Genomic DNA, 23,413 nt, shown 5'->3' on the forward strand with positions numbered 1-23,413 from the left:
ACAACCTACACCCCAGAGTACTCAGGGAGTCAAGTGACACCTTGGCGAAATCGCTATCCACACTCTTCAATCTCTCCCTTAGCACAGGAAGAGTCCCGCTAGACTGGAAAACGGCTAATGTCATTCCACTGCACAAAAAAGGATGCAGGATGGAAGCTACGAACTACAGACCAGTGAGTCTCACATCAATAGTGAGCAAACTAATGGAAACTCTAATCAAACACCAATTGGATACGATCCTGAACGAGGGGAATCTGCGAGATCCCCGTCAACATGGGTTCACAAAGGGGAGGTCTTGTCAATCCAACCTGATCAGCTTCTTTGACTGGGTGACGAGGAAGCTGGATATCGGGGAGTCCCTGGACATCGTGCACTTGGATTTCAGCAAAGCATTCGATAGCGTACCACACTGCAGGTTGTTGAGCAAGATGAGCTCTATAGGTTTGGGTGATACCTTGACTACATGGGTGGGGGACTGGCTAGGAGGTAGACTTCAGAGGGTGGTGGTGAATGGCTCCCCCTCCGAAACGACAGAGGTGATCAGTGGAGTACCGCAGGGCTCGGTCTTGGGCCCAATATTATTCAACATCTTCATAAGGGACTTGGCTGAGGGGCTTCAGGGTAAATTAACGTTATTCGCCGATGACGCCAAACTATGCAATATAGTAGGCAAGAACACAACAGGGCCTGACATTAAATTCAAGACCGACAGTATGACGCACGACCTCCTCCTACTGGATCATTGGTCCAGGACCTGCCAAATAAGTTTCAACGCCAAAAAATGCAAGGTCATGCATCTTGGCAACAAAAATCCATGCAAGACTTACTCTTAATGGTGAGATCCTAGAGAGAACTGTAGCGGAACGAGACTTAGGGGTAATCATCAGTGAGGACATGAAGACTGTTACTCAAGTGGAGAAAGCTTCATCTAAGGCCAGACAAATCATAGGTTGCATACGCAGGAGTTTCGTTAGCCATAAGCCCGAAGTCATAATGCCATTATATAGGTCCATGGTGAGACTGGAATACTGTGTACAATTCTGGAGATCACATTACCACAAAGATGTGCTTAGACTTGAATCGGTCCAGCGAATGGCCACACGGATGGTCACAGGGCTCAGGGATCTCCTGTATGAGGAACGGCTGAATAAATTGCAGCTCTACTCACTAGAGGAACGCAGGGAGAGGGGAGACATGATCGAAACATTCAAATACCTCACGCGCCGTATAGAGGTGGGGTAGGATATCTTCTTCTTCAAGGAACCCACGTCAACACGGGGGCATCCGTGGAAAATCAGGGGAGGGACATTGCATAGCGACACCAGGAAATACTTCTTCACCGAGAGGGTGGTGGATCGATGGAATGGTCTTCCGATACAGGTAATTGAGGCCAGCAGTGTGCCTGATTTTAAAACTAAATGGGATCGACAGGTGGGATCTCTTCACAGAGAGAGGTAAGGGAGGGTCATTGGTGTGGGCAGACTTGATGGGCCTTGGCCATTATCTGCCGTCACTTTCTATGTTTCTATGGATCAACCAGTCGTCCAGATAGGAGTGAACCAGAATGCCCTCTTTGTACAAGGCTGCCACCACGACCACCATAATCTTGGTCAACATCCACGGAGCCCAAAAGGGCACAAAACTGATAGTGCCAACTCCAAGATCGAGAAGCAAAGGAACCGCTGATGGAAGGCACAAATCGGAACATGCAAGTAAGCCTCCATCAGATTGAGAGGTCAGGAATTTTCCCAGCTGAACTGCCAGAATGACAGAACTCAGGGTCTACATGCGAAAAGACAGAACACAGAGCCCTGTTGACCCCTTCAAATCCAAGATGGGCCAAAAAGTCCCCTCTTTCTTGGGCACCATGAAGTAAATAGAATACCGGTCGGTGCAACATTCCAGGTCCTCATCAAGTGAAAACTGTTCCTCATACAAAAAGTCCTAAGATACCTCTGGCTGCTTGGATGAAAGAAGAGACGGGGAAGAAACCGGCACTGAGGGGGGCGGGTGAATGGAGTGGACACAGAGGAAACCCCCCCCCCCCCGGAGGTTAAACAGGACCCCCAGCCGCCTAAAGATAAGACTTGCAGAAGGTTAAAACAAAATCAGGGGGGGAAAAACCCTGGCTGCCCAATGAGACTCACTGCCAAAACAGAGGAACCAGCAGAAACCTACCTGTCTCTCCAATACAGGGGGAATGTCACCTGAGGTTGCAGACAAAAATGGAGATTCCCACCAAAAACAGAGCAAAGCCCACAGTGAAAAACGCCCCTGAGGCCTGTAGTGGCTGAGAAGCCTGAACTGTCCCAGCCGCTAAAGCAGGCAAGCCAGCAGCAGCAGCGAGTGAGTCCCAGCAGCATCGGCGGTAAGGGAAACCTAATTTCCCTGTCAGCAGCTGGGGGAATCTCTGTGTAGGCGGCGATGGAAGCCCGGACTTCCCCACAGTCAGCTGAAGGGTATTCCTGGACACCGGCATCAGAAGCTAATGAGGATTCCTCTTTGTGGTAGCCAGCACACCGTGAGCACAGGCCGGCTGCAACCACCTCACGTCTGGAGCACAATGAGCACTTTTCCCCTTTAAAAAGTGCTCAATGCGCAATATGCGACCTAGCTAAGAGTGCCGGTTAATAATGAAAAATCAATTACAGACAACTGAAGGTGCCCTTCAGACCAGCACTGCTTCAGGAATTTTTTTTTTTCCAGTCAGAACAGACTCCACTGGCTCTCTAAGCTATATGCCTTGCCAGTGTCTGTGGTAAGGCTTACAAGCTGAGGTACCTCTAGAAAAATGTTGGGGAGGTGGAGGAAATGTGAGGGAGGGACTCAACTGGTGACCCATTGAGTGTGACCCCCCCCCAAAAAAAAAGGGTCTTCCCAAGTTTAGTCTGGCACCAGACAGGAACAAGACACTAAACAACTTCCAACAGGCCTACACTAACCAAGGGAAGCCTGGCAACAGCTCACCACATCTGCTTGCGACAGAACAGACTATATTAGGGGGAAGCATAGCTACTTGTATTACAGCCAAAGTGTTTTATCTCAGTCTCCACCTGCTGGTCATGGTGAGCTACTACCCCATCAGTGAACTCTACTGGTCTGGAGAGGTGCTAAAGAACATGCCTTTTCTGTAGAATCTGCAATTTCTATGTGCTCTGGTAAGTTTAAGCACCCTATAGTAATGAATATATTAAAACTAATTTCTAAGCAACTTTAAAATTATGATGGAAGAACTGTTTTGACATTCAAGCATTGCATATCAGCTATGAGACTAGGCCATAATATTTTACAGCCTCTAGTGGTTTAGCTGGCACTTCTACGATCAATTGCTATCAAAGCAGCTTTTCCTTCAAAAAGAAACTGCTTCACAAACAAGACAGCAGAACCTGCCTGTGCAAGAGCCAGTCTAACGGTGAAAATGCTCTTTGGGCAGTGCCAAAGTAGTCCCCCAGACTCTAATTACGGAGTATTGTATGAAATGTGCCATCTTAAGACACTCAAACTGCAACAGTACAAAGCCCCGATGTCTCAGCATCAAACATTCTGTTCAAACATCTGAACTAGTACACAAGAATATTAAAGATATACCCTTTACAAAAGTAGAATTAAAAAAAACAAAACCCCAAACCTGTAAAAATGATATTTCTCTGAGGCAGATAAGTCTGGTACACAGATCAGTACTTAAAGTCGATATTCTTTCTACATAGCAAACCATCTGCTTCAATATTTAAGAGGCCAACACAAAGGTTTGCAGAAACCAGTGAATTCTTAGTAAAAGCTAATGTATAAATGTGGATGGGCATAATCAAAATATACGTCTAAGTCCGATTTGGACATATGGTGCTAGATACCCAAAATCAGCAGTGGGAAAATGCCCATTTTTGAAAAATATGTCTAGAATGTTGTCCCCCCCCCCCCAAAAAAAAAAAAAGTCTATTTGGATGTCCAGGCTATTGTTCGTCCAGACTACCAGGACGTTTATCTTTATACCACATTCTCGACCAAAATTTTGCCCAAGTCTCAAACGCCCAGAACAAGACGTGGAAGGGGCCAATCTTGCAATGGACTGGCCACCTAGACATGGCAACAAAGCAATGGGGTACCTTACAGGCACTGTTGTGAACTTTACAAAAAGGGTGCCAGATAAACATCTCACCAGAACTCCTTTATAGGTTATAGTGAGCCTCCAAAACCCACCTATCTACAATCCCAATAGCTCTTATGGCTGCAGGTGGCACCTATATAACAGTAGAGTAGGGTTTTGGTGGACACACGTTCTACCACAAATGTAGTGGCTAGAGTGGCTTAGGGGCCTGGGTCCTCCTCTCTATGGTTCACTAGCCCACCCCAGGCTATTTAGGACACCTGTCTGAGTGCAGCTCTACTAGGCTTTCCTATACCAGGTGCTGATGTTCTAGAGACAGGTATGTACTTTTTTATTCTGATCTTTGTGGGGGGTGAGAGGGTCAGTGAACACAGGGGGGGGGAAGTGTGTGGGTCTTTATTTTGTCTCTGCAGTGACTATCTGGTTATTTTGGATACCTTTTTGGCACTTATACCTGTTTTTACATCATCTAACTCACAACGTTTAAGTTTCGTCTAGGATGTCTAGTAAAACATTTGATTATCCCTGCAGGATGACAGTCTAGGTCAGCTCCCATCCTGCTTTAACCACTCCAGATATGCCCCCCTTTCAGCTCTGGGCGTACAATGGCATTCAGAGACATAAAAAGTCCCGGGACATGTCCAGAAAGTAGGTTTGATTATCGGCACTTGGACGACCTGTCTTTTAGGTCATCAAAGTGCCGACTTGGGAAGATTTTTAGACGTGTAAGTTTTGATTATAATCCCCATTCCGTTTAGTCCTGGAGACTTACCCAGAAATTACTGATTTTTTGAATTAAACTCGCAGTACAGATTCTTAAAATTCCAGCCCATCTATTGGTATTTACCACAACTTTGGTTTTACTCTAATAACTCTTATCACATCTTAAAGTTAACACTGTGTAGCAAAGTACTTTTTCTTTTTTTTAATCAAACGTTGACCTCCTTCCCCTTTTCAAAAATGTCAGTGTAATACCTGCAAGTTAAACTATTCCATTATCTTCAAAAATCAAATCTAATTATATCCATTAATATCTAATATCAATAGTGATGTAGGATACTGTGCTAAATGGAGCAACACCAATTCAAAACAATAAATCAGAACTATAAAGTCCCTTTTAAATGCTTCATAAGGAAAAAAAATGGACAACCCAATGTCATGGATACCATTCACTCAAGCTCTGGGTTTCAAAGCAGAGTACATTTACTACAAAACAGATATAAAATGGAATATTTCAAATGTTACATCTCAATATGGGCGATAAAGAAATATTCAGGAACTATCAGGTTTTAATACATACACCCAATTTGACAAATTTAACCTATACAGTTATTTATAGAGAAATGTGCTCCACTGAAGGACTGAGTTTGGTATCTGTCCATGGTATTTTGCCTCCCCCAATCAACTCAGGACTAAGGTACTTAGCATTTAAGCAGTTTTTCTGCAACAAAGCCATGCTTTACAAAGAAGAGCAGGGCAAGTTTTGGTTTGTATACACATTTATAGAATTCACTGCACAGCAAAAGTCTTGACTTAAGATTGTTAGCGTTTCCTTAGTCATTAACTACCCTGCAATGGGAATTATGAAAAGATATACTACTTTATAAAATGTAGTTGAATGCTGCAATTAGCAAGAATACACTTTCAAGCTATATTTTATTCCTGTTAAAATCAAGAGACTTACTTGTAAATATGGAAAACTGAACTACACAAAATGCTTAAAAGTTAAAAATTCCTTAATTTTTTATTCCTGGTATCACTAGCACAATTTACAGGGCAATATACCTGATGTAATGGAAAATAAAATGAGACAAAAGCTACAACAGATAAAAGACCTCAGGAATGTACATCTAATCAACACTACATTGCATTAATTAACAGCTGCACTTTTCGCAAACTGTGGCTATGACCATCTGAACAAGAAAGGTTTTTTTTGTTTAAGCTGCAGTAACTTTTCTGACTATGGATTCTTGCTCCTCCTGTGGAAGATTTTACAGCTCCTCTAACGCACATGGACGACTGTCTCAAAGTAACCTGCAGCTTTCCTGACAACTCCTCGCTCTCCCTCCTGCTAAGAACTGTAGCCTGTTGAACAATATAGGATAAAGAAATTATTATATGGTTTTAACAGTAATATATTCTACATTATGTATATATGAAGAAACACACACTTACCCTGTTCAGTGGGTTTCTTAAAACCTTCTGCCACTATATCCACCACTTCCACCACCACCACCACCACCAGATCCATAACCACCTACAAGGTAATACAATGTGTTAAAGGCTGTCTCAATGCATTTGATACTATTTAGTTGTTCAATAGTAGTTCTAATTACCGCCATAGGGACCGCTGCCACCTGAGCTTCTTCCACCAAAGCTACCACCTCCTCCACCTCCTTTCATGGGTCCATAATTTGACTGCTGCTGTCCACCGTAGTTTCCAAAGTCATTATAGTTTCCACTGCCACCGTAGTTTCCTATAACAAGTGCAGTATAATCTCAAAATATGTAAAACTAAACATTTGGTCACAACTGGTACATTAAGCTAATCCAGTTTCTGAAGATTTTAGCATAATCCACCCCCTCATATTGTGTAATAAACCTACATGAAAACCACTTGAGGAAAATAATCTGCAGAAACTCTGTTGAGCAGGAATTCTCTAAGTGTGTCCAGTGCCGAGTACATATAGGGGTGCTACAGAAATTAGTAGCTGTACTATTTATATCCGAGAGCATCTTTACATGCAATTTAAATGTTTAAATTTGTACTTAACATGTGAAACGGATTAAAGAGGAGTAAGTTTACTAATGCACACCAACATTAATGTAAGCGAATACCCAAATCACTTAACAGATATTAAACATCAATCTGGTCTAAAAGCTTGTGCATTAAACTACCATATTTGTATGCTCGATAGGTTATCTAATCTGCAATAAAGTAATGGAGCTTCCACTAATATACCACCAATTTTAAAGCTTTTTTTAAAGCAATTTTATACCTTTCAGGTGTAGTTGACACCAAATGCAGACCAATGAAAGCTCCGATGGTGGCAACAATTCTAAACACTGTGATACTTAAGGATCTCCCCCCCCCACCAAGTTCAAGTCAAAACCAAAGGACAAAATCGATGCCAATTCTTCAATACACCCTGATGCAATGTGACAGCAAATAAAGACCACATGGCCCAACAACACTTCTAGTTAAGCATTATCTTTCTTTGGTGGTTCTATACAGCACAGTTACTTACCGTAACAGATGTTATCCAGAACAGCAGGCAGATATTCTCACATGTGAATGACGTCATCCATGGAGCTCAGTATGAACAGTGAAAAGTGTAGCCACTAAGCTTCAGAAGCAGCTTTGCAACTGCCTGAACCGTGCACATGTCTTCCCGCCCAATACCGGCTCGTGGTACCTCATTTCAGTAAGCAAGCTAAGCAGCCAACCAGGGGAGGTGGGTGGGTTGTGAAAATATCTGCCTGCTGTCATCGGATAAAGCACAGTTACTTACCTTATCAGGTTTTATCTATGGACAGTAAACAGATATTTTCACATATGGGTGATGTCATCCACAGAGCCATGGTACGAACAGCTGCAAAAGTGCATCAGCACTTTTAAGAACTTTAGAAAGTTCACAACCGACCGCACCACGTATACGCAAGTGCATTCCCGGCCGATGTAGGCACACGGCTCAATTCAGTAAGCCAGCTAAGAAGCCAACTAGGGGAGGTGGGTGGATTGTGAAAATATCTGCCTGCTGTCCGTGGATAACACCTGTTACACTAAGTAACTGTGCTTTATCCCAGGACAAGCAGGCAGCATATTCTCACACATGGGTGATCTCCAAGCTAACCAGAATGGGATGGGGGAAGGTTGGTCTTTAGGAAAAGACATTTTACAATACTGCTTGGCAGAAGTGCCCATCCCATCTGGAAAAAGATTCCAGACAGTAAATGAGAGGTAAAAGTATAAACCGAGGTCCAAGTAGCAGCTTTACAGATCTCATCAATAGGGATAGAGAAGAGAAAAGCTACTGAAGCTACCAGAGCTCAAACTTTATGGGCTGTGATATAAGTCCCCAGTTGTAACCCAGTCTGAGCATAATATAATGAAATGCATGCAGACAACCAACTGAAAATCGTTCTCTTGGAAACAGGATGATCCAACTTGTTAGTATCAAAGGAGACAAAAAGTTGAGGAGCTGATCTATGCAGTTTTGTCCTATTGAGATAGTAGGCCAATGTCTGCTTACAATCCAAAGTGTAAAGAGTGGTTTCTCCTGAATGGTAATAAGGTTTAGGGAAAAATACTGGAAGAACAATTGATTGACCACATTGAGGCTGTGGACATTGGTTCAAATGGAGGTTTCATCAACACATTGAGATCCCAAACCACTAGAGGTGATTTGAGAAGTGGTTTAACATTGAAAAGTCCTTTCATGAATCTGGACATAAGAGGATAAGCAATAAGAGGTTTACTATCCAATGGTTGATGAAAGGCAGTGATAGCACTGAGATGGACTCGAGGCCAGAGTTGGACAAATGAAGGAGATAATCCAAAAAATGAGGAAATAGAGATGGATTTCAGATCCTGGTGATTAAGGAGACACCAAGCAGATAAACAGGTCCATTTTTGCTGATAACACTGCTGAGTGGACAGTTTTCTGGAAACTTCCAATATGAGTGACAGGCTGAGAAAGATGAAGATCAGCTGAACTCAGCCCAAGAGGTACCAAACTATCAGGTGTAAAGACTGAATGTTGGGATGTAGAAGAGAACTGTGATTCTGCATGAGAAGAGATTGGGGGGGGGGGGGGGGAAGGGGGAATCGGCAGAGGTATTGGCACATTGATACTGAGTTGAAGTAGAAGGGAGAAGCAAGGCTGCTGGGCCACCGAGGAGCTACAAGTATCATGGTGGCCAACTTCTGTTTAGCTTTGACAAGCGTCTTGACAATTAGAGGATTGGGTGGAAACGCATAGAAAAACTTGTGTGTCCAATCCAGAAGAAAAGCGTCCACCTCCAGGCGATGAGGAGTCCAGTCTGAAGCAAAACTGGGGCAACTTGTATGGGGACACAATTAAATCCACTTGAGTACCCCATTGAGAGAAAATGGGATGGAGAGCTGCTGAATTGAGTATCCATTCGTGAGGTTGAAGAATTCATCTGAGTTTGTCTGCTAAGAAATTCTGTTCCCCTTGAATACAGACTGCTTTGAGAAAGGTGTTGCGAGCAATCGCCCAAAGCCATATCTTCTGAGCCTCTTGACACAGGAGTGTCTAGTACAGTGGTTAGAGCTACAGCCTTGGCACCCTGAGGTTGTGGGTTCAAATCCCACACTGCTCCTTGTAACCCTGGTCAAGCAAATTAATCCATATTGTCCCAGGTACATTAGTTAGAGTGTGAGCCCACTGGGACAGTTAGGGAAAAATGCTTGAGTACCTGAATAATTTGTAATCCGCATACAATTGTAGGATATACGGAGTATAAATAATAATTAACCCCCCACCCAAAAAACCCCCAAACAAACAAGGAAAGAACTCATTCCTATTTGCTTGTTTATATAGTGCATTGTGACATGATTGTCCATGTGGACTAGAAGAACACGAGGGTGTAGTAAATCGCTCTGAGTTACAAAAGATTTAAATGAAAATGTTGTTCTCTGGGGGACCCATGACCTTGAGTGCAATGGCCATCCAGATGAGATCCCCAAGCATATGTTGACGAATCCGTGATCAGAACTTTTTGATGGAGGCATGTGAAACAAAAGACCTCTGAATAGATTTGAAGAATTCATCCACCACTGAAGTGATCATCAAAGAGACGAGGTGACAAATGTGTGGTAAGAGTGGGTTGAGCGCCTGAGATCACTGTGAAGCCAGCGACCACTGAGGCGTCTGGAGATGAAGTCTTGCAAGGGGAGTCAAGTGGACTGTGGAAGCCATGTGATCCAGTAGAACCGTCATGCGCCTGGCTGAAATTAACTGACGCTGGGCAATATGGTGACAAAGTTGGATTAGAGTGTCCTGACATTCTTGAGGAAGAAACACCCTGAGTTGAGTGGTGTTGAGTAGAGCTCCGATTAACTGGAGCCTCTGAGATGGCTGAAGTTGACCTTGAATCCCAAGTTTTGAAGAAATAATATAGTCTGATTTGTCGCTAAGAGCACAACTTGAGACAAAGGATCCTTGATGAGCCAGTCATCTAGGTAGGGGATGACTTGAAGGCTGCTGCTGCCACTACTAGGCACTGAAGACTCTGGGAGAGGATGCCTGTCCAAAAGGTAGATCTTTGTACTGATAGTGGTGGTAAGCCACTTGAAATCTGAAGTACTTCCTGTAAGCCGGATGAATGGAGATGAGTGTCGGCTTCCTTGAGATCTAGAGAGCATAGCCAATCGTTTTGAGCCAAGAGGGGACAGAGTGGCTAGAGATAGCATCCAAAATTTTTCCTTGACAAGAAATTGGAGGCCTCTGAAATCTAAACTAGGTCGGAGATCTTCTGCCTTCTTTGGGACTAGAAAATAATGGGAGTAAAAGCCCTGGTTCTACTGATCTGCAGGAACCTTCTTGATGGCATTGAGGAGAAGGGACTTGATTTCCTGAAGGAGGGAGGACTGGTGAGGGTTCAAAGCAAACTCTCTTGAATGATCTAATCAGTGATAAAATGAAGCGTAGTCCTCTCGAATGATCTGTAGATCCCAAAGGTCTGAGGTGATCAACTCCCAACAATGGAAATAAAGTTGGAGATGACTCCAATTGGCTGAGGAAGAAGCTGATATAACAGGATTGCAACTATGAGTAGCCCGTCTAAAAGACAGGGTCAATTTGGCCGGAGCATACACTTGAGGTTTCTGAGGACATTGCTGTTTCTTTCTTCTGTTGAGGCTTGGATAGAGCAGAAGATTTGGCCAAAAAGCACCTCTGGTATGAAGAGGACTTGAGTGGTCTCGCTGAGGCAGGTTTGGATTTAGGTTTAAGCAAAGAATTCCAATATTTGTCGTGTGCCGAGAGCTTTTGAGTAGCATTTTCCATTGAGTCTCCAAAAACCTTATCCCCCAGACAGGGGATATTGGCCAACAGGCTAATCTCTTCATGGCCACAGACATAAAAGAAGCCCTGGAAGACAACTCAAATACATCAAGCAGCCTGAACAATGTAGCGCCTCAATTGAGAAAGGGTGTGAACAATGTGCTTGTAATCTTTGTAGACATTGTTAATATGGATAAGACTCTAAATCAGTGTTTTTCATCCTTTTTACACCTACGGACCAGCAGAAATAAAAGAATTATTCTGTGGACTGGCATCGGTCCGTGGACCAGTGGTTGAAGAACACTGGGCTAAGTTGTGGGGCAAACCCCGCCCATCTCTACCCAATATCCACCCGACACCGCCCCCATAAATGTACTAATTACACCTTGCACGTCCCATACCTCATCTGAAAACCTTGCCTCTGACGTTGCAACGTCAGAGAGAAGGCTTCCAGTTCAGGCGCAGGATGCACGTGGCTTTGTGCACTGAATCAGTTAGGAAGAGGGAGCTAGCTCGAAGATAATGCCGCATCGATCGCATCGTGGACCGGCGGTTGAAGAACACTTTTTTGGCCTGATGCACGTGCTGGCCCTGTGGACCGGCAGGAAATTTCTGTGGACCGGCACTGGTCCACGGACCGGTGGTTGAAGAACACTGCTCTAAATGATAATCTTCAATGCTTTAGTCAGTTTACTGAGAAACGTTTGTTAAATTTCAGGAACAAGACGTGAAAATTAATTCTGTTCAAGATAAACTAGATAAAGTGGAGACTCAATTGGTGCGCCATCAGGCTATTCTGGCTATGAACGCCAAGGATAACTTGATGATCCATCTATGAATGGAATCGCTGGAAGATGCAACTAGGCATTTAGATTTAAGAATTCTTATTTTCCTGTTATTCCCAAAGAATTTCTTAAAGTTTATCTACCTGAGGTACTAGAGTTATCCATTAAGGCAGAGGAAATTTCAAATGTATATTATTTTCCTAGAGGTGTAAAATCAGAATAACCTGAAGGTGAATTTGATAATTTGAATTCACCAGATAATTTAGATTTGACTAAGTTTTTGGAATCCTCTCAGGAAAATATTCTGAAAAGGGCTACATCGTTAGTCTATTAAAAGAATAGAACAAAATTTTTTGTGTTAAGAACTTTCTTTCAGAAGAAAAATGTATTCTATGAGGAAACAATTTCTGGATGTTGCCAGGTCAACGCAATTACGTAGAAGGAGATTCCTCTTGCTCAAACCAAAAATTTGGGCAACTGGTGGTTCCTTCTTTCTCAAATTTAAATGCAAATGGCCTGGCTACATACAAAGAAAATTCTTTTTTTCTTGATCCAATATATTTGGAAAATTTTCTGGTAGATAAAGTTTCTGTCTCACAGTAAAATGTCTTCTAGTAGGCTAAAAAAGGGCAATTCAAATTTAATAAGTGCTTGCTTGTGATAAATTTATTTTTTCTTATCAAATTATATTTGTATGTTTATCGTTGTTGGATATCTCTACCATTAATGTGGACTAGAATGATTTAATTTCTGAATTATGTTATATTGGTGAGTTTTGCAAATTTGTTTTTTCCTGTTATGGATCCTGTAATTAAAAGGAACTTTAATTTAAAAATGGATGCTTCCCAAAATTGCAAAGAAAAGGAATCGCCGATGAGAATCCTGAATCAAAATATGAAGGTAAGCCTCCATCAGGTCGAGAGAAGTCAGGAATTCTCCAGGCTGCACTGCTAAAATGATTGACTTGAGGGTTTCCATTCAAAACAAAGGGACTAGGAGTACCTGGTTTATACCTTTCAGAACCAGAATAGGCCGAAAAAGACGCCTCCTCTTAGGCACCATGAAGTAAATGTTGTACCTTGTGGAGTAAATCTCCAGAAGAGGCACTGGTACCATGGCATGGAGCTCCACCAACCTCTGAAGAATAACAAAACGCTCGTTTCTTCCAACCGGACTGACAAGAAGAGAGAAAAAGATCTGGCAAGGGCCAGTCAAACTTGAGGGCACAGCTGTCCCGAATCACTTCCAGAACTCACTAATCCATTGTGATCTCGGTCCACCCTCTGGTAAAACTCCCGTAAACCGGCTCCCACAGGGAACCGGTGAAAGGACCTGACCACCGTCATTGGCCTGGATGGGCAGAAGCACCGGAGAAGTCATGACTCCCACCCCCTGGTGGGCTCCACGAAAGGACTGCAAGTGCTGAAAAGAAGCATCTTCTGGAAGGGAAGGCCAAACCCCGGCCAGGACGATACCTACGAAGCTCAGGCAGACACCCATGGCTTGAGCCTCATTGAAACACCAAATGAGGTTTGTCCTCCAGAAGCCAAGGCACCTTGGAGTCACTCAAGTCTTTAACAAGCTTGTCCAACTCCTCACCAAAGAGGAAGAAACCCCAAAAAGTAAATTTACTGACTTCGACTTAAGAGGTTGCATCCATCAACCAACCAAGAAGCCAGAGAGTACACAGAGTGGCCACTCCGAGGGCCACAGACTTAGCTGATGCCTGCAAGAAATCATACATGACATCAGAAAAACAAGAAGCACCAAGGCAGATCTTAGAACATAAGAATTGCCGCTGCCGGATTGGACCAGTGGTCCATCGTGCCCAGCAGTCCGCTCATGTGGTGGCCCTCTGGTCAAAGACCAGTGCCCTGAGTCTAGCCTTACCTGCGTACATTCTGGTTCAGCAAGAACTTGTCTAACTTTGTCTTTGAATCCCTGGAGGGTGTTTTCCCGTATAACAGCCTCCAGAAGAGCGTTCCAGTTTTCCACCACTCTCTGGGTGAAGAAGAACTTCCTTACGTTTGTACAGAATCTAACCCCTTTTAACTTTAGAGAATGCCCTCTTGTTCTCTCTGCCTTGGAGAGGGTGAACAACCTGTCTTTATCTACTATGTCTATTCCCTTCATTATCTTGAATGTTTCGATCATGTCCCCTTCTCAGTCTCCTCTTTTCAAGGGAGAAGAGGCCGTTTCTCTAATCTCTCACTGTACGGCAACTCCTCCAGCACCTTAACCATTTTAGTTGCTCTTCTCTGGACCCTTTCAAGTAGTACCGTGTCCTTCATGTACAGTGACCAGTGCTGGACGCAGTATTCCAGGTGGTGGTGTACCATGGCCCAGTACAACGGCATGATAACCTTCTCTGTTCGAGATTCCCTTCTTAATCATTCCTAGCATTCTGTTCGCCCTTTTTGCCGTTTCATTGACTTGTCGACCAGTACTCCCAAGTCTCTTTCTTGGGGAGTCTCCAAAGACAGCAGACTCCTGATCAAGGACATGTTGTCCATTGGAAACAAGTCCTGGTCACCAGACTGCCACAAATCACTGCCTGGACAGCCAAAGCCTCCATATCAAAACTGTTTAAAAGGAGAGAGATTCCATCCTGCTATGAGCAATGGATGAAACTACAGCATCAACCACAGGAGACTTGAATGTATACACATCAGGAATGAGATACGAGTCATGGACCGTGCCAAATGGAGAGGTGTGTCCAGAGTCTTCCACTGTATGTGAGCCACATCCTAAATATCCAGATGCATAGGAAAAGAAAGGGAGGCTGATCGGATCTCACAAAGCAGAAAAGCCACAACCTGAGGGGGGTCCTTAGCTTTTTTCCTCAAATAAGCTCCTGCAGCTCTTCCCAGTGAAAAATGCACACAACCTAAGCATCCTCGCCAAACAACAGATCCAAAGCCCAACTGTCCGCCACATCCTGCCCTCTGAGAGGGTCTTGGGGAGTCACCCAAGTGGTCTGGGTTCTCATCAGGAGAGACCGCATTAGCAAGGAAAAAATCCTTGTTCCACGAAACATACGGACGCTTGGACGGAGGAGGGGGGTTGAACGGGGAAGATGCAGAAGGGAGCACCCCCAGAGGAAATGGAGACCTCTGTGGATGAAGCAACTGTATGCAAGTAAGCCTTGTACATGGCTAAGACAAAATTGGGGGCAAAACCTCCTGGTGGCAAGGCAGCATGCACTGCCAGAGGGGGGGGTGTGTGAAAAAAATTTAAATCACCTGAGACCTGTTCCTGCCTTTCTAAAACAAGGAGGGAGGTCACCTGAGACCACAGGCAAAATGGTGGAGCTTCCCACCAAAAATAAACCCCCGGTCAAAAAATCTCCCCTGATATCTGCAGTGGCCTGAACGGCCCCAGTCACTAAAGTATAATTGCCTGCAAAAGTAGCTGTAGTGGTAAGGGAATCCCCAGCACTATCTGCAGTAAGGGAAACCTCATTTCCCACACCGCCAGCTCAGGAAATCCATATAGGCAGAAAGAGCAGCATGGGCCTCCCCACCAATGGCTGCCGATGAGCAGTGCATGTGTGAAGGGGAACCCGAAGCACTTCATACAAATGCCTGACACCTCAACTGCTCAACAGGAGCACTTTTTCAGTTTCTTTTAAACATTCATTGTGAACCAGCAAGGAAAAATTATGTTCTTATCTGTTTTCTTTCCTTTACATGCAGCAGATGAATCCAGAGACCAATGGGATAGCACACATCTACCAGCAGGTGGAGATAGAGGAGAAACTGATTGACAGGTGGTCCTATTGGCTGGCACTCCTCCTGTATCTCCAGTATAGCTTCATGCCCAAGCATCTGTAACCATCAATAGGCATAGCATGTAAAAAAACTTATTTCCCATAACAAATCTCAAAATGCAATAATACAGAACACAACCATCAATAATAACAAACTTCGAAAGTTGGAAAAGAAAAAAATGACAGACAATATCCAGAAAGGGTGGGGCTCTGGATTCATCTGCTGCGTCTAAAGGAAAGAAAATTAACAGGTAAGAACATAATTTTTCCTTCCTTAGTAACAGCAGCAGATGAATCCAGAGACCAATGGGATGTAGCAAAACAATCCTCAATCTGGGTGGGAAGCAAACGCCGCCTCCGCAACAACCGAAGCACTAAACGCATCTACCGCATACACCCCCACATCCAACCAGTAATGCTGAGAGAAAGCACTCTCAGAAGACCAAGTAGCCATGAGACAAAACTCCTCCAAGGAAAAAAACCTCTGGACCGAGTCCAAGAAGTAGCCATCGTTCTGGCGGAATGGTCATGAAGTTTTCGCCAACTGCTTCCCTGAAGCAAGTGTAAAGAATGTCCTCCTGGACCCATCGAGCGATGTCGGCTTTGGACACCACCATACGTTTACGGCGTCCCGTGAAGTACACAAAAAGGTGATCTAAACAACTAAAAGTCGTTAGAAACCTAGCTCGCGGAGAACGCTACGCACTTTCAAGAAAATGCAGTAAATAAAAGCACGTCTCCCCATTTCTCCTCCCAGGAAGAAGGAAGGAAAAGTGAGAGTGTCATAAAAGAAAGGATGACACCGAAATTGTGGTACCGTCCGAACTGACACCCCAGATTTTGTAAATCAGAAATAGGAATCCCCGCCAAACAAGGCCTGCAACTCTGAAAACCGCCTAGCTGAAGCCATGGCCACAAGAAACCCGGTGTTCAACAGCACAGCCCTTTAGAGTCTCAAAAGACAAGGATGAAATGAAGCCTTCGGTAAACTGTGAAGAAGTACCTTAAGACTGTACTCCGGACAGGGCTTTCTAAGAGGTGTATGAATATACCGTACTCCATTTAGGAACTGAACTACATGAAGCTGAGAAGTAATTGAAGAGCAATATACCTTGCAACAAGCTAAGAATGGCACTTGAAGCTGAAGGAAATTGAACGCTAATCCCTTGGCAATACACTTGTGCCAAAAAAGAACTCTGGAAGGGTGCAAATGTTGAGAAGTACCCAAGAAAGGAAAAACCTCCAAAAGGAAGCAGAAGCCACAGGTGAAGACGTCTATCGCCTGGATAAGAGAAGAAACAACCTGCTTCACATAACCCTTACACGTCAGCCATGACTGTTCAAAAGCTAGGTCGCAATACCAAAGTAGTACGAATATCCATGTTGATCGAACCCTAGGTGAGCAAATCCAGAGACACCAGGAAACTCAACAGTCCGGCTGTCGAAAGACTCATCAAATCTGCATAGCAAGGATGGTGCAGCCAATCCAGAGATTCTACACAAACTGTGCCCTGAAAGTGAGCTTGAGATGGCAAATCCAAGCCATCATCAGCCAGGGGAAAACACTGAAAAAAGAGAAACCAGAGGCGAGAAAGAAGCTACGCTGCCCTCTGACTCCCACTCCCTGTGCCAAAACCGAAAGTGCTGCTCCAAGAGAGGCAAGCAAACCTAGTGCAAATTCGGAGTCCATAGTGAAAATGTAAATATTCTCCCAGTTTTTCTGCAGAAATGTGTAACCCTGAGAAACTAATTCAGCAGAATGGGATCCAGCCTGCCCAATGCCCCCGTCTTGGGCACCATGCGTAAGTGGAACAATGTCCCTTAGTTCCTGAACAACTACAAGAACTGCCCTGAGGACCAGTAACACTTAAAAAGGAAACACAAAACATAGAGACTCCAAGAACGAACCGGAAACCTGAGGAGGATGCAAAGTTGCAAGCATCCTGAAAAAAGTTCACAGCCCCCTGACCTGACATTATAGCGTCTTCTCCCTCATGAGAAAGCTTGAAGAGTCATTGGAAGAAGTCAAGATCCCCTCAGAATGAAGTGCAGAAGGCCAGGGAATGGCAGGATGAGAACTGTAGGATCTGTAAGAAGAAAGAAATTCTCCTAGGAAAAATCAAGTTTCGTAATGTAAAGAGGAGTATACTGGAACCATGAAAACAGTACTAACTCCATGCAACGTGAGCGAAATACGTATGTCCTTTAAAGTGAATACGTACTAGACGCAATCAAGATGCTGCCTCTACCACCCTGTGGAAAACAACAGCATCCTAACAGGTATCAGACACACATCGCTAATGAGAGCTTCAGGGATGAGGCTAACCGCCACACAGCGCGCGCTCCACCGCGCGTTTGATAGAATAGGTAATTGGCTCCTGGTTACGAGATGCACAGCCCTTCCTGTCTGGTCGGGGGGTCCATCTAGCATGTGCCATGAGAAAATGGCAACAGGAGATAAGTATGGAAATCTGAAGTCCAGGCCCCCTCAGAAATAGAGAAAGAGTCCTGGCCGCAGGAAGATGCGAAGTGTCATTATGCCCATAGACAGAGCCTGAACTTGGAAACTGTTAGTACTACCTTTAGGCATATATATATCCTATGCCACTACTAGACACATGCAGCGCAGCACAGAGGCCCAAATAAGAAGGACAGTTACCAACAGACAAAGGCTCAATCTGCAGGGACCCCAAGAGAGACAATGAGATACTCGTGTGAAATACAGGGCACTATCTTACTACTGTTCTCACTGTGCTGTGAGTTGCCGTATGTCGACCCAGTCCGGAGACCTAGCATAGTTCAGAATCTGTCTGGTAATCTCCTCGAGTGCTAACCCCAGAGTCCGATTAAACTATCAGCTTCCTTCAAGGGAATACAGCAGGAACACAGACATAGACATATAAATCTGCCCAAGCTTGTCCCAAAGCTGGTGAAACACATACAACTTGTCTGAACCAGAAAGGAGAGAAGCCGCGGCATACCCTGACCAAAGTCAGCTGTAAAGAAACTACCGGAACACTGCAGCTCTCCCGCCATCGCCACAGACCCAAGCGTACGCCTGATTCTCGCTGACACATGGCCGCCGCATCAACGCTCCTAGAAACATAGTCAGATTCAAGCCCTGCAAAATTTACCCTGCCGCGGCCTGCATAGAAAGAAAGACTCGGGGAATAACCAGAAGAATGGTGCAGTGCTTCCCACAGCGCCAGGAAAAACATGTCCCATCTCATGTGCACTGCTATAAACCGGCACCTGCACAATCAGCTGCACATGACTATGACAAACACCGACGAAAGAGAACTTCGGAATAAACAGGACTACTACTGCTGCACTGAAACCCAATGAGGAGAACAAGTGCGAGCATGAAATCGTACCGCTACTGCCGCACTATAACCAACAAGGAAACCAAGCACATGCATGCAAAGGGTGGGAAAGTCCCGGCTCCCTCAACGGATTTCTAGTCATAAAACTTAGCCTCAATAAAATATCCATTCCTTAAACGTATGTTGACCGAACCCACAGTATTAAGACTCCCAAACAGAACCTGAAGTTCAAACAGTAAAAACCACATACATACTCACAAGCTTGTTGTTAGGGCCGGTTGAAGCCAGTTAGAGCTGGATGTGTAGCACTAACAGAGCAGAATGTAGCAACTGTGGTCTCCTTTTTTTTTTTTTAAACAGAGAAGGGAAAGAAGAAAAAATGGAGACTCAGTCAGACCCTCTAGCAATGGAGGGAGGGTGAGGCAGGGACCTGGGGGGGGGGGGGGGCAGGTGTAACCCCCTAAAGCCGGCACCGTTCAGCCGGACACCCCTGTCTCACTGAAGAGAAAATCTCAACAGGAGAAATAGCATTACCAGCTCACTGAAGAAAAAATCTCAACAGGAGAAATAGCATTGCCAGCTCACTGAAGAGAAACCTCAGCAGGAGAAAATAATTTTCCAGTCACAGCCAGAATTCAGGAGCTAGTTGAATAGCGACCATTTCCTGATGGGAGATAGAGAATACTGGAGATACAGGAGGAGTGCCAGCCAATAGGACCACCTGTCAATCAGTTTCTCTATCTCCGTCTGCTGGTAGATGTGTGCTATCCCATTAGCCTCTGGATTCATCTGCTGCTGTTGCTAAGGAAAAAGCAATTAAAGGCTTCCATTCAGACTGGTACTGCCTCAGGACTGTTTTGCTTTTTTTTTCCTTGCAAAGAAAAATTTACTAAAGCAGCAGGCCCCACTGGATCTCAAATCTGTTGGATGGACCCCCGAAAGGGTCCCCCAAACTTTGTCCAGACAGAAAAAGGAACAATAAAAAAGGACACTAATCAGATCCAAAAGGCCCTAACTAACAAGAGGAAAGATTACACAGGTTTACTACCTTCACCTGCTGGAGACTGTGAACAGACTGATTGTAGATGGACTGCATAGCCCACTTGTACTACTGCCAAAAGTCAACATGTTCAATCTCCACCTGTTGACAGAAGAGTTTAAACCCATCCATCTGTGCCAGCCTGGAGGGACGATAAAGAACTGGGAGCTCCATCTCAACATGGCTTGCATACTGCATCTCCTTTTCCTATGCTCAGACTGGGCGGACCCTTGAAGGCCATGCCACGACAGAGCCTGAGCAGCATTAACTAAAGCAGCTCATCTACGTTCCACTCCCATCGAGGATGTTTGCTAAACAGCCACCTGATCTTCAATCTATACTTTCACATGCCACTATTGCTTGGAAAAAGTATTTCAGCCAAGAAAGCCAGTTCAGCCAAGCAGTACTGCAACATTTATTCTCTACTTAGAAGCCAATTCTCCTCCAGCCCTCTGGGTTTACCAGGCTCATAGTAGTTCTCAACCTTCTTATCAAGGGCATGACCCTGACAGCTAGGGAGTCCCACATATGAGAATATACTGCCTGCTAGTCCTGGGATAAGGCAGTTATCCAAGGACATCTGGCAGATAGTAACATAGATGACGATAGATAAAGTAGATGATTGCAGATAAAAGACCCGAATGGTCCATCCAGTCTGCTCAACCTGATTCAATTTAATTTTTTCTTCTTAGCTATTTCTGTGCAAGAATCCAAAGCTCTACCCAGTACTATTCTCATAACCCTTCTGCCTCCCCTCTTTGGCTTCCTAGCTTGTTACTGAGGATCCTGCAGGCTGACGCTGGATATGAAGGCACTGAAACAAGCACATGGCAGAGGTCTCAAAACACCTTTAAAGTTAAATCACACTTTTGGACTGACGGTACCGGGACTTGGTGGATGGCATCACCCATATGCGAGAATATCTGCTGCTGTCCTTGGACAACACCTGTAGGTAACTGCTTTCGCCAACATTTTCTCTCTCAATTTGTTTACATCTAGAACTTCAATATGTAATAGCATCATGGCAACAAGTTGGACAATAAAAATTGTTTTGTGACTAAAGCTTCACTTTAGAAAGAAATCGGATTCAAGCCTTCCTTGCAATGGAAGATCAGGTTCTTACCTGGATAATCTTTCTGTTAAAGGACATAGGAGTCTATACTCTCCTCTGGTCGCAAGCTGCTTGCAGAAGGATGTCAATCACATCTTTCAACTCCTCCATCACCAGTGGAGTATAATGTCCTCTTCAGTTTGTACCAAAGCAACTGATATCCACTATAAGAGAAGCAGAAGGACTGGCATAGGATGGGGAACTTCTCTGGGAGGGGGTGGAAAAGAAAGAGAGAGAGGGGAGAAATTAGGTTCTTACCTGCTAAAATTTTTGTCTCTCCTGACCGGCACAGCTCACTGATAGGTAATAGCTCACCATGACCAGCATGTGGAAACAAAGAAACTTTTAGCTGTAGCACAAGTGGGCTGTGTAGTCCCTAATACACTTCTGCTGAATAGCCAAGCAGAACTAAAACTAATAAATGTGAATTATAACAGCAACAACACTCCCACACAGGAATAACAGAGAAAATACTATTGGAACTTGAATAGAAGGACCTTCAGAAATGTCCCCACAGCTCGCCAGCTACACCAAAGGGCTCTGTTCTTTTAATTTCCTTTAACCTACCAAAAAACACACGAGATCCCACAGAAAAAAAAATGCACTCTTCATGCGAATCCCAAAAGAACAGACAGGGTGGGGGCTGTGCTGGTCGGCAGAGACAAAGAAAAAAAATTAGCAGGTAAGAACCTAATTTCTTCTTCAGCGTCTCTCCAAACCAGCACAGCTCACTGATGGAAAGTACCAAAGCATTACCCATCAAGGGTGGCACCCCAAGGGCCACCACAAGAACATGCTCACCAAACATTGCGTCCACATGGTAGTGTCACACAAAGGAATGGATAGAAGACCAAACCACAGCTTTACAGATATCCACTGGAGGCACCAGAGAAGACTCGGCCCAAGAAGCTGTCTGATCCAGAGTGGAATGAGCCTTGAGAAATTCTGAACAGGGTTCTTCTGAAAAAGGTATGCCAAAGCGATAGTCTCCTTGATCCAGCAGAAAGGAAGGAACAGGCTGCAGCATAACATGCTCCCTAGAAAACTCCAGGGAGGGCTACAAGAGAAAGCCTGCAGTACAGAAACATCTCTTGAAGAAGTAATGGCCACTAGGAAAACTGCTTTGAGCAAGGTCCATCAATGAGTAGGATCCCAGGGGCTCAAAGGGAGGATGCACGAGCACGGATAGGACCAGATTGAGATCCCAGGCCAGAAACGAAGGATGCACTGGAGGTCGAAGCAATCTGGCCGCCCTCAAAAAGCAAACCACGTCCAGATAAAAAGTAATGCTTATCCTGCAGCAAACTGTGAAATGCAGAAAGCCACAAGCTGAACCTGGAGAGAAGACCAGGCCAGGCCCCTGTCCAGGCCATCCTGCAAGAACTCAAAAATGTGAGGCAAAGAGGTACGAAAGAAAGAAAGCCACTCCACTCCTCAAATAAGCGCCAAACACGCACATAAGCCCGAGAACTGGAAAGCCTCATCAAGCAAAAACTGCTCCCCATTCCAAAAAAAAAATCGTACTACTATTTATTATTTCAATATTGCTAAAAAGACAAATACAGCGCTGTACATTTTAACATACAATAGAGACAGTCTCTGCTCTGAAGAACTTACAATTTAATTTAGACAGGACATTACAGGGTTGGGGAGATTATGGTAGAGGAAATACAGTGGGAAAAGATATCCCAAGGAGGAAGTGACGTCATCGCCACGGATGGGAGCTTGAACTGAGAGCTCCTGTTCGGGCCGGCGAAATAACTATCATTTCGGTGTGAAAACGGCGCAAATTTTTGTTCCCGGGGGCTGGTGAGGTGTGTGAAGTCGCAGCGATCACTATGGCAACGCGAAAAAAGTTGCCCGGTGACAAACCCGACCAGCGCACGATGGAACAAGCGCTGAGCCGGGCTACACGTGGCAGCATGGGCCCTGAAATATGCAGCGGGGAGGCGGTGAAATCGAGCGGGGCCCTGGCAGCTGTGGCAGGTATGGTGGAGGACCCGGTGCCAGAGAGTTTATAGATGGACCCGCTTACTAAAGCGGATATGCAGCGATGGATCGCAGAGGTAAAATCTGAAATCTCTGCGGTGGCGGTGCAGGTTCGGGAGGCGGTGCAGGAGTTGCGCACCGACCTGGTGGAGGTGGGCACGAGGGTCGAGGTGGTGGGAGATGCGCATGGATAGCTGTGAAGACAGTGTAACCGGAATGCAGAGATCACTGGAGACGGTGTCTGCGGATTACCAACTTCTT

At 44.7% G+C, this 23,413-nt stretch overlaps 1 protein-coding gene across 2 annotated transcripts in view; it reads right to left on the bottom strand.

Annotated features, from left to right (window-relative positions):
• Positions 1 to 5,268: 5,268 nt before the first annotated feature.
• The window catches only part of HNRNPA3 (heterogeneous nuclear ribonucleoprotein A3), a 152,237-nt gene continuing 134,092 nt past the window's right edge, over positions 5,269 to 23,413 (bottom strand). For both annotated transcript variants that reach the window (XM_033946077.1, XM_033946078.1), the window contains 3 exons: positions 6,442 to 6,582; positions 6,281 to 6,362; positions 5,269 to 6,190 (listed from right to left, as the gene is read on the bottom strand). In XM_033946077.1, coding sequence (XP_033801968.1) covers positions 6,298 to 6,362; positions 6,442 to 6,582 — 206 coding nt within the window. In that variant the 3' untranslated portion in view covers positions 5,269 to 6,190; positions 6,281 to 6,297. The remainder of the gene's footprint in view (positions 6,191 to 6,280; positions 6,363 to 6,441; positions 6,583 to 23,413) is intronic.

Source organism: Geotrypetes seraphini, chromosome 5 (genome assembly GCF_902459505.1).
Source record: "Geotrypetes seraphini chromosome 5, aGeoSer1.1, whole genome shotgun sequence".
NCBI classification, from domain to species: Eukaryota; Metazoa; Chordata; class Amphibia; order Gymnophiona; family Dermophiidae; genus Geotrypetes; species Geotrypetes seraphini.